Source organism: Palaemon carinicauda, chromosome 20, assembly GCF_036898095.1.
Source record: "Palaemon carinicauda isolate YSFRI2023 chromosome 20, ASM3689809v2, whole genome shotgun sequence".
NCBI lineage: Eukaryota > Metazoa > Arthropoda > Malacostraca > Decapoda > Palaemonidae > Palaemon > Palaemon carinicauda.
Window position 1 is genome coordinate 116,128,356 of NC_090744.1, and position 15,558 is coordinate 116,143,913.

Here is a 15,558-nt window from a genome sequence, read left to right on the forward strand (position 1 = left end):
TTTTTATTCCTAATCAGAATGTAGTGATGATATTTCCAAGGCCAAAGAACAGTTTTTCCCAAATTTATAATAACAAGTATGAGTTTATATTGAAAATTATACATAATTCTCCCAACATTAAGACCTGCCATCTTTAATACCCTAATTTACTCTAGCAAATAATGAAATGCTATGAAACCGTTAATAGGTATGTGTTGATTATCAGATTTAAACTATCTGCATGTCCTCAATATACTCAAAAATACATTCAATTAACTACTTGTTTATCGGGCTAGTTTATTCTAAGTTTTAAAAGTAGATAGTTAGCGCTGTTCAAGACATATTAAGTGTAATTTCTTTTTTTTTTTTATCTTTTATTATAAAAATACAATTACATCTTAGCAATTTACATTATATACGTAATTATTCTTTACAAAATACTGATGTGAAATACATTGTTTTACATAGTTATAAATCAGCTCAATACAAATTAAATCAATTAATAAATATATAATATGCAATAACTTTTATTGTACAAACGTTCTTAACTTATAATTATGTTACATATTTAATTATCATAAATGTACTCTTTTGTAAATATCTTATCTAATTCTTTTTTAAAAGTATTCCTTATCAAATTTTTTGTTTTTAACATTCTATTTTTTTTATTTTTTTATTTTTTTTTATTAAGTGTAATTATTATCATTATTATTATTATTATCATTAACATTATTATTAATATTGTTAGCTAAGCTATAACCCTAGTTGGAAAAATAAGATTATTATTATTATTATTATTATTATTATTATTATATATCAAGTGTAATTCAGTAATTTCAGACCAACTTCTCGTTAAGCAAAAGCATACATGTTACTTAGACGAAAGCGGATCGTGGAATGAAGTAGCTAACCAATAGGATTGCAGCATTTTGGACCAATGGGCGTCGAGTATTTCCACATTTTCGACCAATCCTGGAGGTCGTTATTTTAGCCAATCAGAGAGCGGGATTTCGATGACGCTGACCAATCAGCGTGCGCCTTTCTGTGACGTCACAGGAGGTATATAAGCTGGGACTTAGGCCGTTTTAGCTTTTAGTCGTCATATTCAGTGCAGACCGCGTGCAAGGAAGTCATACTCAGTGAAGATTCCAAACGGAAAGGTTGTGTAAGAAAAAAGGTAAAAAAAGGTGAGCTTTATTTATAAACAGTGGCTTATAAGTGTGTTTTAAGTGGTCGTTAGTTAAGTAGAGTTTGTATATAATCGTTAAAGTGTAGGAATTGTTTAGTGAGTTTGTTATTAAGCGAAGTATACAGGAGTCGGTAAGCGGAGTCCTTAAGTCGGTTTTGACGACCCTGGCATTCCACGAACTAGAACTTTATATATAATCATTTTCGATATTTCCATTTAAAATTAAAGACCATAAGGAAGTGATATAGAATGTATAGGATTTATATCTACCATTCCTTACGATATATAAACTAGTAAAAATATAATTTCTTTCAAAATACGTAATTGGTGAAAGTCGAGGCTGTTAAAAGCCGCCATCTTTGTTTGAGTAAGCATTCAAAATGGCGGACGTGAGCGTCCCTCAACCGTCAGGTCTGTTTGAATGTTTGCCCAAGGCGACTAGGTTTCCTTTTCCCGCCAAATATTTACCGGTTTAGGTTGAATTGCCAGTTATTGTTGCCACATCGATAATCTATTAGTGATTGGCTATATACTTTATCATTATAAGGGATGAGTCCTTTTTAGATAAATTGCCATATAGTGTGCTGAACTTATACTGTTTCTGGTCTTACCTCTGTTGCCTTCTGGTAATACTCTTATTTTATTGCGATTCGATTTCAAACGGTTATTGTTGCCGTGTCGATAAGCTATTAGTGATCGGCTATATACTACGTCGGTATAAGGTATGAGTCCTTTTTAGATAAATTGCCATATTGTGAGCCGAACTTATACTCGGTTTTTCTGGTCTTAGCTCTGTTGCCAGCTGGTATTACTCCCATTTTATTGCGTTTCTAATTGCCAAACGGTCATGGTTGCCGTATCTATAAGCTATTAGTGATCGGCTATATACTACCTCAGTTTAAGGGATGAGTCATTTTCAGATAAATTGCCATAAAGTGAGCTGTACTTAAACTGGGGTTTTTCTGGTCTTAGCTCTGTTGCCAGCTGATATTACTCCTATTATATTGCGTTTCTCGATTTTTTGGGGTTTGGCAACGCTGGTAAGTATTGTGAGTTGACCTATTCTGTGTAAACGGTTACCTACTGAAGAACTATTCGACTGGATTATCGTACATGAGCCTGAAAATTGTCGTTTTTCAACCAAAATTATCGTATACAGTTTCAATATAATTAGGGAGTTTCATGATTGACTTATTTCAAAATATTTTAGCATATTCTGTGTAAATGGTTACCTACCGAAGAACTGTGCGACACGTATCCTCACTCGGTATTTAGGTCCGACATCCCCCCCCCCCAATTGCCTATATAACTCCAATCTCGGACGAAATCCCAAGTTCCTGCCTCAATTGGTTCCACTCGTGACAAGGTAACATCCACACCAGCTTAATGTTGATATTTCAATTATATTACCGTAAATTTATAACTCCCAACACATTTTACCCCTTTGTTGGGCGTCCAATGTTTCTGGTAAAGTTTTTAAACCTTGACATAGAAACTTTGTATTTCAAAATCAGCTTTGAGTGCTAAGCATGGCTGTGCATATCAGGCTACCACTACTGTAGGCTGAATTTAGTTTCATTTTAAGGTGTTGCGAGCATTAAGGTTTGGTGTGGCATCTAGATGAATCCAGTTTGAACTAGTTTTTGGGCCAGCATAAGGTAAATAATGCATAATTAGGGTTTTTTCTTTTTCCTTTGACTTGCCACACCACGCACTTTAGTTATTCTTTGGTGAATGTTTTGTAGCGCCTTGCCTCTTAGTGCAGATCAAAACTTGCCCTGTGGAAGGAAGTCTGACGGAATTTTTGGTTATTTTGGATTTTGAAACTAAGTTTTAATCTATTTTAGGCACATTTACTACAAGGGAAAACCCGAGTTATTGATGGGTAATTCATGATAGAGGCCACCTGTGACGACACCTGTCTAAGAGTGGTCTGTGATTAAGGTTGATAGTAGGGGCCTTTGGCCACCGTTAGTTAGGTCATGCGGTACCCTTGTAATTTATTTGGTAGGTGGGTACTAAGAAAACTGCTATGCTTGAGGATTTTAACGTCCAATATTAGCCTGGAACAATATCAATATTAGGCTGGAACAATGATAGATATTTGCAGAAATTTTTTTCGTACTTCATCCTAGTTTTACGAATGGTTAGAAAGGAGGAAATTCTCCTATGCTATCCATGCATGATTACCGCTGATCTGCAAGAGCCCCTGGATACACTATTAATAAGCAGTATGTGAAATTCAGTGTATCATTTTGAACAGTAAAAGTTTCCGTAGCAAATATCAGTACTGTACTTAACCCAACTTGACGTGCATTTCAACTCCAAACAACAACCAGTTCGACCAACTTGAAGTAGCCCAACTGGTTGTTACGGTAAAAAGGAACGTGAAAACCTGTTAAATTTTTCTTAATTAGAAGAAAACATTTTGTTAGTTTTAAAAAGGTTTTAATATAATGGCTCTTGTGCCGCTGCGGGCTCGCTTTGCTTGCCAGAAAACTAGAACATCGAGCTCGTATGTACTGGTGACGGTCTGAACGATCTCCTGGTCTCAGAATTCTCCTTGATATTGTATAATGGTTTTTCCGACATTAGCTCGCTTTGCTCGCATGAAAATAGAACATCAAGCTCGTTTGTACTGGCAAGTGGTAATGTTTAAGTTGCGCACGCTAACATTACAGGAAGATAAAAAATCGACCTCTTATGCACTGGCAAACTGTAATGTTCCCGCATGCGCAGATTATGAAGGAAAATTCTGAGACGGGAATCGTTCAGACAGTCACACTGGCAAGCAGTGATGTTGAGCTGTGCACGCTAACATTAGCAACCCTAAATATAATGGTTCTTGTTCCGCCACTAGGATGTATATAATTGGCGAATACTTTCATTGGTCTACCATAAATCTTAGAAGGTTATGTATAGAAGATAATGCTTATTTTATCGTTATATACTGTTTTACTAGTATTTTCCCCGCCCAAAACCCAGTTCCCACTGGAGGTCCTGCCTTTGTACTGACCTGGAAGTGCTGTAGATCTTGTGGAATCATTGCCATGTACTCTTGATATTTGTAAGTGGACATTGCCATTTTCTTAAGCCAACCTTTGTATCAAGCAGCCAATTCCTCCAGTTCACTCACACTTACCTAACCTATAAGCCATTTCTTTGCCTGTTTACCTACTGGGAGGCTAACCCCCCCCCCCCCCCCCCCCCCGCTGCAACCCTACTGCCGCATCCATTCTCTCGACATACAGGTGGCTGGTATCCTGCATACGCCGATTATTCTTCCATGTATATATTTGTCTGAAACCTTGGGGTACTGCAATGCACTTTTTTTTCTGTGAAACTATTTAAACTATTGACGTAGTTGGTCTCCGGTCTTGAAAATACTGAATTTCACCACTGAAGCACTTGATGAAACTCCCCATGGAGCTTTGTTTAAAGGGCAAAATTTTAATTGTCACTAAAGGCAACACCCTTGGTTAAAGGATGGACTATCTCCCTATTGGAGGTGATTGTTGCCATCCCAAGATGCAAAGAGTAAGCAGTGTTGCACTGGTTGATGCTCTTGTCACCCGTGGTGTTGGGCAATTCTGTAGTTCTTGTACCATGGCTAATTGCCAACTTGAGGTGGGTCCTTTGCTTGAGAGAATACTTAGTATTAAGGATTTAATTCTCTAATATTGGCTTATACCATACATTCCTACTTATAACAAGTAGGGTTGTGATTTTACTACTAGTAGTAATGATAGATACTGTTTGGATTTAGATAACGCTGGCAATTGCTTTTAACAAAACAATAAAGGGGACTACTCTACGTTCTTCCAGCCTGTTTTGTTTCCTTGATGTCGGCAACCCCCCCCCCCCCCAAAAGTGGGTTAAGTGCCTTTGGTATAGGGATGGATATGGCAATTGCTTATAGGGTAATGTTGGGTTCCTTTAATTTCAAAAGTAAGTTCTCTCGCAAGTGGTTGATTGCTTTACTTGTCTTGTGGGAGGTTTTTGTTTCTTGGTCATAAGATTGACCCCTGAATTTTATTTGGCCTAGTGTATATAAGCAAACATTGCACATCCAGTCAAGCTAATGATTGATCTGCCAAATATTCTTCTGCAGTATCAGCATGTTAGGCAATTTAAATCTTCAAGCTGGTAGAGCTAGGTTGAGGGTGTCTGATGTTAAAATACCCATGTATCTATAATTTTATAGTTATAAATATAAGGTTATGCTCGCCTGCAGCTGTAGGCACAGATGTTTATATATGTAGAGTATGGAAGTCATCTTATTACTTTTCCCACTTGGGAGAATTTTTATACTGCAATTAGAAATTAATTGCTCCCTAGCCATTTTTGTATCGGTAGGGTTGGCAATTGACCAGTCAGAATGAAGTACGATTTTTAAGTAGCCTCAGACCACCCCACCCTCTTGAGATTAGTTTTATTTGAAAATACTAGTAATCCTTTGAATAGTTTGGGACACCCTCTTGATCAGTTTTATTTGAAACGACTAGTAATCCTTTGAATGGTTTGGGAAAATAGATCATGATGGGTGAAATGTATTAAAGTATTTTAATCGTGGATGAAATTTAGTGTACTTCCGGTGACTGTGTTCTGTCCATGTTTTGTATTGAAGTATCAGTAATCTTGTCGTAAGGTTGCATACTAAATCTCTCCAACAAAAATCCACTAGCCATTTTAAGTAGTTGTGGTTCCTATATGGCCAAGTTTGGAATTAAAGCTCAAGTGTGTATATATATGTTGCCTATTCTGTTCCTAGGCATTTTCATTTCTAATTATTGCTGATGTCCTTGGCAAGTTTCTTTTGAACTTCAAAGTTTAGTTTACACCATGTGGGATCTAGTGTTCTGGATTTATAGGATAAACTGCATGGTTGCAGATATGCCATTAACATCACAAACTATGTCTGGATTTCTGCTAGTCTTTGAAGTGACTTCCCTTGTGGTCATTAAGCTTTTTGAGGGATAGTTGCCGCTTGTATTCTAAATTCATTCTTTAAAGTTTTCACTACTTAGATGTGAGTATTTACAAAGGTCAGTAAAACAGTAGAGGGCCTTCCTTGTGGGCATTTCGGAGAACTGGGAATATGATGTAGGGGAATGTCTTGTCAGTTAGTTTTTCTACTGATCTTATGATAGGTGCTAGTACATTGGCTAACTTAGATACAATTCTGTTATGTAACAATTTTTGTTTCAGCTATTGAAATAACCTTATATCATTGGACGATTGATCACAATTGCCGTTATTAGGTAAAAAAAGCCTTTAGAGATATGTCCTGGCGTAAGCGCAATTTTGGTGCTGTGGAAAGGGGTGTGTATTCAGTATAATTGATCCTACTATATTCAGAAAATTCTTATTTTAATTATTTTAGGCGTAATCGAAACCTCAATTTCAAATTGACTTCTCAATGATTTGACAAGATTTAAGGCTTTTATGTTGTGAACTTATTTTTGAAGTTATACTGATGGGTATTAGTTTTTTTTTTAAAGTATTACAGTAATAATATATTTGATCTTTACTTAGTGAAATTATTCTTGCAGAATAAGCCATGGCTCGTACAAAGCAGACTGCAAGAAAGTCTACGGGAGGTAAGGCTCCCAGGAAGCAGCTTGCCACCAAGGCAGCTCGTAAGTCGGCACCATCCACCGGTGGTGTCAAGAAGCCCCATCGTTACAGGCCCGGTACTGTAGCTTTGCGAGAAATTCGTCGTTACCAGAAGTCCACAGAATTGTTGATCCGCAAGTTGCCATTCCAGCGTCTGGTGAGAGAAATTGCACAGGATTTCAAGACTGACTTGCGTTTCCAGAGTGCTGCCATTGGTGCCCTCCAGGTGAGAAATTAGTGTACTATTGTTCATGCGGAGGTAGATGTGATTTTGAATTAACATTTGTTGGGAGTAGTTGTGTATTTAATTCATCATTGATTTATAATTATTGTAATTATAGTGCTATAAGTATATGCATGGCTAAAGTTGGATGTTATGTCCCAGTATTTAAGATTAGGTTATGTTGTGTCTTAATATTTAAGACTAGGTTATGTTGTGTCTTAATATTTAAGACTAGGTTATGTTGTGTCTTAATATTTAAGACTAGGTTATGTTGTGTCTTAATATTTAAGACTAGGTTATGTTGTGTCTTAATATTTAAGACTAGGTTATGTTGTGTCTTAATATTTAAGACTAGGTTATGTTGTGTCTTAATATTTAAGACTAGGTTATGTTGTGTCTTAATATTTAAGACTAGGTTATGTTGTCTTAATATTTAGGACTAGGTTATGTTGTCTTAATATTTAGGACTAGGTTATGTTGTCTTAATATTTAAGACTAGGTTATGTTATGTCTTAATATTTAAGACTAGGTTATGTTGTCTTAATATTTAAGACTAGGTTATGTTGTCTTAATATTTAAGACTAGGTTATGTTATGTCTTAATATTTAAGACTAGGTTAATATTTAATAATTATGACTAACTGGATATCTAAGGCTTTAAATTTCCAAAGCATTATTATCTGTAAATTTCTCTAATAGGTAAATTAATATAGGTTATCAATGTAGGTATTGCTGTGCCCCTTTTAATGATTGGCCTCCTGTCTTTCCACTACAGGAAGCATCCGAGGCCTACTTGGTTGGTCTGTTTGAAGATACCAATCTCTGCGCCATCCACGCCAAGCGTGTAACAATCATGCCCAAAGATATTCAGTTGGCCCGACGAATCCGTGGTGAACGTGCTTAAGCGCAACATTCGGTGTGCTCATTCTTTATAAGACATAACCTCCTCCTAAGCTACATAACTGCCAAGTGAACATTTTTTAGTTTAAGTTTTGGCATCCGTCATTTCTGGTGTGCTGGTGTAAAAATAACTAGTGCAAGATTTTTAACTTTACATAGCAGCTTTAGTACTGCTAAGGAAGTGTGACTTAGAGTCTCTTTAACTTATTTTTTGTGTGAAAAGTTCAGAGCTGTGTATTCACCCGTTAATTTTCATTATCAAATTTTCTGTGCTAAAGAAGAAATAAGAGGTTAATGTGGCTAAGGATACACAGGTCTGGTGTTGGTTATGTGATCACAAATAATAATACAGTACAAGAAATTATGATTTTTTTTTTGGACCGGGAGCAAACTGAAGTAACTGTTTGTAATGTCGATGTTTGAGGTCATTTCCGTGTTCATGATCTTATTTTAGTTAGTGGGAAAAAGCCTTTTTATTACCTTAGTTGTAAGTCTTGCTGTCTCTCTCCTTTCGGTGGTGCAAGTTTCTGTGAATTTAAACCTTGAGTCACTCTTGACATAACTTCTCATTGGATCTGGACATTAGATGGATACAAAATTAAACTTTCTAAGATAATTCAATGGTTTGATTACTTTGATCCCCTTTACTGTATGCCTGTTATGTATGTTTTTATCATTATATTAAGGTTTGTTGTTAAAAATGAATGCCCTTTTATGTTTATCAAAAGCTTGGTGTTGGTATTTCATCAATTGGCACTTGCAAAGTTCTCAAATGTTTTTATCACCGAAGGTTTTGAATATATTTTTATCACTGAAGGTTTTGAATTGATTGGGCAATTCTAGATTTTAAAACCTGAATGAAATAGTCTTGTCAATCATACAGAAATCCAGAGACCAGACTGTTGAAGGCAAAGAGTGAAGGATTTAATGAAAGAAGCGCTATGACAATTGTATTTTTTATTAATGTAAATTTAGTGGAAAGAAGATTCTTTTCATTTTGAAGTTACCACACAAAACCTATCTGATCTAATGTTAATAGAATGTAAGCTGCCTACTTATATCCAAAATCCTTTCAGACAAATATTTCTTGAGGGTGAGGGCCACGTACTGTATATGAACTGGTGGCCAAAAATATTTGTTCATACTCTAGTACAAACCTTCTGTAGCCGCGGCAATATTACTTGGGAATTATCTTAGTCCTGTCTTAGATCTCAAAGTATGCAATGGTGATCCCAGCCTCGCATAACTGACTTGATATTTCTCCCTAAGAGAGTACGAGTGAATTGTCAAAGGATTAGGTCTCCCTTGCAGGAAGACAGTAGTCACAGGGCTTGGTTAGATCTGAAAAAAAAATGTTGAATATTATTAGTTTCATAGGTAATAATGGTCTCATTTCAATAAATATTAAACATTCTTGGTTCATAGCATTATTTTCAGTTCAATTATACAATTTCTGTAAAGATGAAGGCTCTCCGAAGTCTTGAAATACAGTACATGCTTGTAGTATTAAACAAACATACGATTATGTCCGACTGTTTAACAGCACTTTCTATCGAATGAATTTAATTGTTTAAGCATTTTGTTCAAACAGATTTTCTCATATATGGCATAGCTGGAAGGGAGCCAATTAGACTGAGGTGGCAACCATACCAGTAATATCGGCCACCTGTGTTTACAGTATACATTGGTGTGGAGTGATGAATTAGTCATTTTTTCTCTGGCTACTAGAGCAATTGTCTCCTCTCGAGTATATTAATGAATACTTGTTCACTATTTTTTTACGTCAACGGTCTGGTGGTGCTTCATTGACGGTCCCATTGGTTGTGGGGACCTCCCTGGCAGGCTAAATGTCGTCGGTAGATTTGTGTAGAGTATCGAGTGGTCTGCCTCCCAAGTGGTGGAAGTTTGGGAGGGGCAGGAAGAAAGGTAGGTGCAGTCGCTCTTGCACCGAGACTGAACTCTGATGCCACGCTATTGAAATTTCCTCTCGGAGCTTGACTAAGCGTCTCTGAAGCTCTTCCTCTGGGTAACGAGTAGGAGTGTAGTCCCTTCAACTCTAGGGCGATCTCATGGACTTGGGTGTTGTTGCTTCCCCTAGACAAATGACTACTGCAGACAAGATTCCGTTCTCTATTTCAGAAGTCTTACAAGCTTGGCCATTGGGGATTGCTTCCGCTGGAAGGGCAGCGTTTCTGTATCTCCTTTGGCGTGGGGCTGAGAGGGATTCTTTGACCTTGGCATTTCCAAGGTTCTCATTTTGTCCTCTGGTATGCCGCCTCCTGACAATGAGCCTTCTTTACATCCTGTGGCATAGTGGTCTCCTAATTTGCAGACCCTAGGTTCTCCACTTTGGAATGTTTCCAGCCCGCAGGCTAACCTACTTCTACTCGTTCCCGAGTTTTGCATAAATTTAACATGACATGCGTTCGTTAATGACTAACAATAGTTGTAGGATCCGGGGTGCACGTTTTCTCTCAAATGAAAACCGTATGGTTATTACCATGAACATGGGTTTTTACTGATTGTTGAGGTCTACCACATGCTGTCATTGTACCCACAAGTAATTCTAGTTTTACCATAGGCTTCGGAGACATTTATTTCACCTTTACAGGATTATTTTCTTATGTTTACAACTGATAGCAATTAACGTCAACTTCTCTACTGTATGTTTATGAACATTACACAACCCCACCCACAATGGGCCAGACAACTTTGTCAGTGTTTGAACCTCTACAAGCCCCTCCCACATGCAGGGTAGGCAAACCTACAGAGGAATGATTGCTGTAATGACAATTGGCGTATGCGCTCAAATATACAGCTAGTCGCTGATAAAAAATTCCTTGAAATGTTGCGATACGTTTGCACATATATTACTTCCTTAATTGGGTGGGACATAATTCTTTCAAAACTTTCTGAGTCACAGATTATGCGTGCGAGCGATCTTTCTACCTACAAGGGCTACTTCCCTTATGAGAAACCAGGTTGTATGAAACTCTTCTACGTTCCCGTACCCCAATCATAGACGCTTCCTTTCTCTCTGATTGAAGTTCTTGGTTTTTTAGAAATACTTGGACCGAGAACTTCATAAGCGTATCAGTCTCCTAGAAGGGAACATTCAATACTTGTGCCAGTTTTTATTTACTGATTGGAGATTAAGAAATGCCACTGTATTTAGTCTCCTTATAAATCTTGGTTACAAGCTTTTCTCCAATTGAGGTCCACACGCAAATGTAATTTGGACTACAATACACCCATAGGTTCACCACCATCTGTGTTAATAATCCATGGCTAGACTTAGGCATATATTACCCGTCCAGTAATAGATTGAATATAAGTCTCGATCTTATCTGTTGGAGGTACAGTTGTTGGATGCATTCAGTAATTACCAACCTGTCACTTGTCTAAAGTGTCTATAAGGAGATTCCCTGTAATAACCCAAGCAGTACTGGCTAACTGGTTGCACATGTAGACATTTAACTGTTTTCTTACTACACAATCTCTCTACCCCTCGGGACGAACTGAGAAGCATTGATTTTCACTTTAGAGACAGGCCACTTGTTCCACTCTAAAGAAATTTCTGGCCATTTATGAGGGGAACAAGTCACAATCCTGGGGGTATTGTTGACTACTCTACAGGGTTAGGATACGCACGTCAACCCGACTGATCACAAGTTGTTTTCCTTATAAGGAAGTCTTAACGCACTCCGATCACCTCGCCATTGCCGATCACTGATCATCATGTTGATCATTCAACAGCTGATCGCCGGTCGCTAGCTTGACAGTTGCCAATCATCGACCATTGATTTCCAAACATGGATCCCTGATCATTGATGGCTGATCTCCAACCCCATCACTGGCCTCCAATCTTTGAGCACCTCCCTTCAGCTCCGATTGCCAGTTCGCTGTTTCCTGATCATTGGCTTGCTCACAGGTCGCTGATCCCCCGAAATGGTGGGTGGCAGACAAAAGTCTTCGTAAAGAGGCCAAACCTTCTCATCCTGCCCCCATACTGAAACTGATGCTCTTTTCAGATGCATCAAAAAAATTTGGGGGGTGGGGGCATAGTCGCACCAATCCATATGTTCTTGTTCTGAATCAGAAAGGTACCAGCATATAAATCTTTCGGAGAACCATCCAGCAGTAGAAATACTCGGTTGGACAAAAGACAACTAGGTGTCCCTATCTACTTGTGTGCTAACAGACAATCTGAGCAAAGCGAATGAGATGATAGGATCTGAGTGTTTTTGAATAGTCTAGTAGCCAACAAAGTGGGGTTCTTGACTGGGGACCTGTTTGCAATGGCCTTTAACTTCAGACTCCTGCTTTACTGTTCCCGTCATGGATCCTCAGGATAAAAGGCAAGATGCATTCCCCAACAAAGGTGGGACAACATAAATGTGTGTGCATTTTCCCCCATTTCTGTGTGATGAGAAAGTCCTCAACCAAGTCAAGATAAGTAAGGACTTATCAATAATTCCAATAGCTCCTCTTTGGCATCACAAAGAATGGTTCCCAACCTTATGCAGCTTCCTTGGAAACTTCCTCCACAACACTATCTACTCTAACAGCCACATAACTTCTTCCACAAAGCTGTAGCTTAGCTTCGACTTCACGCCTGGAAGCTTCCCAGCAACTCCTCTCTCAAAGAGGCTTTTTGCAACAAGTTACAGGAAGGATGTATAGATACCTCAGACGTTTTTCAGCATGTCTTCCAGGCGAAATAGTTGGGCTTTTTGTGATTGGTGTTGTGGATGAGGTATCACTCCCCTTGACGCGTCGATTCTAACAATAGTGGAGTTCTTGGTTTACCTCCCGGAATAACTGCTTCTCTGTTTTGGCAATCAAAGGCTACCTCTCAGCCTTGGGTGTTGCCTTTAAACTGAAAGTAGATACTTCCTCGTTGTTGGAACTTTCTCTACTCATACAAAGTTATGAGAGGACTCTGCATTAGCTCGCCTAAGGGTACAGCACGTTTCGCCAACCTTTAGAGGGTCGCAGGGAGCTCATCAGGATCTTTCCTGACTGGTACCTACCGAGTCATATTCAGTCTGAGTCATCCTACAGAATCAGAGCATCCTAATGATGACCCTCAGTTCTGCTTTGGCACTGAGCAGAATGGTTTCCGAACCTTCTTCATTGTCTAGTAGATCTTCTGAGAGAGCTACCCACACGACCCGTTCTACTCAAACAACCACAAGGTTCCGTCTTTACGGGTTTATGCCTGGTGACTATCCAGCATCTCTGAAAAGATTTTCATAACAGGCTGCAAACGAATGTCCGGTTACATACATCAGTCCTCTGCCTCGGCATACCAGGCAAATTGGAATGTCTTTTATGGAAGGGATCTCTCCCCTCGATGCCTCTATTCCTGTAATAGCGGAGTTTCTGATTTATCTTTGGGAGGAGAATTACCTTTCGGTCTCTGCGGTGAAAAGCTCAGCCTTATACCTAGACTTTAGATTGAATGGGGTGAACCTTTATTCTTCGTTGGAACTTTCCGTACTCATATGGAGTTACGGGATCGCTTTCTCCCAGTCGGAGATAAGACCTCTGCCTTGGATCGTGGTTCGCGTCTTGGGGTCCTTGAATGGACCTCCCTACGAACCATTATGCCATGCAACAGACTGTAATGTCACGCTGAAGACGGCGTTCCTTCTCGCTTTAGCATCGGCTAAGAGTTAGTGAACTACATGGTCTCTCCTACAACATCGCCCATTCAAGGGGAGGGGGGGGAGACTGTTTTGTCCCCGAGTTTATTGCAGACTAAAAAAATCCGGGGGTACAGGACCCTTGATTCGGGCCCTTTCAGATTAAGAGTCTACGTTTTGTAAACAATAATCCAGATCAATTGTTACTATATTTTTATTATTATTACTATCCAAGCTATGAAAAAGCTAGATGCTATAAGCCCAGGGATTCCAACAGGGAAAAATAGCCCAGTGAGGAAAGGAAATAAATAAATGAAAAGAACAAATTAACATTAAATCCTTCTAAAAAAAAGTAACGACGTCAAAACAGACATGTCACATATAAACTATTAACTACATCTAAAACAAATATGTCAAATAAACTATAAAAAGACTCATGTCCGCCTGGTCAACAAAAAAGCATTTGCTCCAACTTTTGAAGTTCTACTGATTCAACTACCCGATTAGGAAGATCATTCCACAACTTGGTAACAGCTGGAATAAAACTTCTAGAGTACTGCGTAGTATTGAGCCTCATGATGGAGAAGGCCTGGCTATTAGAATTAACTGCCTGCCTAGTATTATGAACAGGTCAGTATTGTCCAGGGAGATCTGAATGTAAAGGATGGTCAGAGTTATGAAAAATCTTATGCTACATGCACAATGAACTAATTGAACGAGATTAATATCTAGATCAGGAATAAGAAATTTAATAGACCGTAAGTTTCTGTCCAACAATTTAAGATGAGAATCAGCAGCTGAAGACCAGACAGGAGAACAATACTCAAAACAAGGTAGAATGAAAGGATTAAAACACTTCAGATTAGATTGATCACCGAAAATCTTGAAAGACTTTCTCAATAAGCCTATTTTTTGTGCAATTGAAAAAGACACAGACCTTATATGTTTCTCAAAAGTAAGGAGTTTGAGGTACTACCTTAAACATACAGCAGCAACCCGGCCCCAACTAACATCGTTATTTGTTAGTTCGGGTAGAACTGATTGGAGGCTCACAAAAAAAAAAATACACTTCAACTTGGATATGCAAGGTCATTGACTGGGTTGTCAATCCTAAACATCCTTAGACTCAAAGAACTATTCGGTGTGGAATACTTTTCAGGAAGCTTCTCTCATTCCCATAAGATGGGGTAGAAATTGGTAGACTGTCCATGAAAGGGGGTTGGGGATGGCGTTGACCTTCATCACAACTGAGCGAACATAGGAGCGGCACTTGCCAATCCTTCCAAAATATAGTATTTGACATGCACTCCTTTCAGTATGAGACTACATACAGGTAGCAAGAGTAGTGTCAATACTTCTTCACAGTATAGGATGTTTTTTTGGCATACATCTCTTCCGTCTCCTGTGAGGCCGAGATACATCTTGTCATCCAGGGAGCACCTGTACAGTGTATAGACACACCTCCCTGGCATGGATTGGTTCCTTGTATAGCACCATCCCTCTACTCGCATGCTGGAGAGTTCTGTTGGAGTTGACAAGTACGGCATGTGACTCCTATTGATTGACTGTCCTTGCTGTTTGTTCTAGAAGTCGCAACGTGAAGACTAACAAAAAGGCATAGGAGGAAGGGGGAACTTGAATTTTGAAATTTATAGGGTCATGTGAGCCTATGACAAACTTCACATGAAGGAAGAGACCATAGAGGACTGACAAGACAGCTCTGCCAGGTGTTAGGACTTGGGGGTTAGTAGACACTGCAGAGAAGTCAGTGGTTGCCATTCCCAAAAACTAAGTTGCAGCAAAACATCCTTATTGAAAGGGAGTCCTTGCCATTGTTGTCGAAAGGCTAGACTAGTAAGGGAATGAACAGCTGCTCAGCAGGAACAAGTACAGTATGTTGTAGATAATGACAGATTTGCATGAAAATAAACATCTATAGCTTGTCTGGAAAACAACCGTATATCCCTCAAAAATTGTCATTGCATTTAATAGATCTAAAAGAAA

At 38.6% G+C, this 15,558-nt stretch overlaps 2 protein-coding genes across 3 annotated transcripts in view; one reads left to right on the forward strand and one right to left on the reverse strand.

Annotated features, from left to right (window-relative positions):
* The first annotated feature begins 999 nt into the window (after positions 1-999).
* On the forward strand, positions 1,000-8,522 carry LOC137614417 (histone H3.3A). Of its 2 annotated transcripts, none has more exons than XM_068344221.1 (3): positions 1,000-1,156; positions 6,721-7,010; positions 7,782-8,522. In XM_068344221.1, the coding sequence occupies exons 2-3, from the start codon at positions 6,729-6,731 to the stop codon at positions 7,908-7,910; spliced, it is 411 nt and encodes a 136-aa protein (XP_068200322.1). In that variant the 5' UTR covers positions 1,000-1,156; positions 6,721-6,728; the 3' UTR covers positions 7,911-8,522. The 2 variants fall into 2 exon arrangements, with proteins under 2 accessions (XP_068200322.1, XP_068200323.1); XM_068344222.1 differs by having other exon boundaries at positions 1,035-1,166.
* Positions 8,226-15,558, reverse strand: part of LOC137614416 (uncharacterized) — an 87,190-nt gene continuing 79,857 nt past the window's right edge. Inside the window, exon 7 of the transcript XR_011039083.1 lies at positions 8,226-9,247. The gene's annotated coding sequence lies outside the window, so the exon portion shown is untranslated. The remainder of the gene's footprint in view (positions 9,248-15,558) is intronic.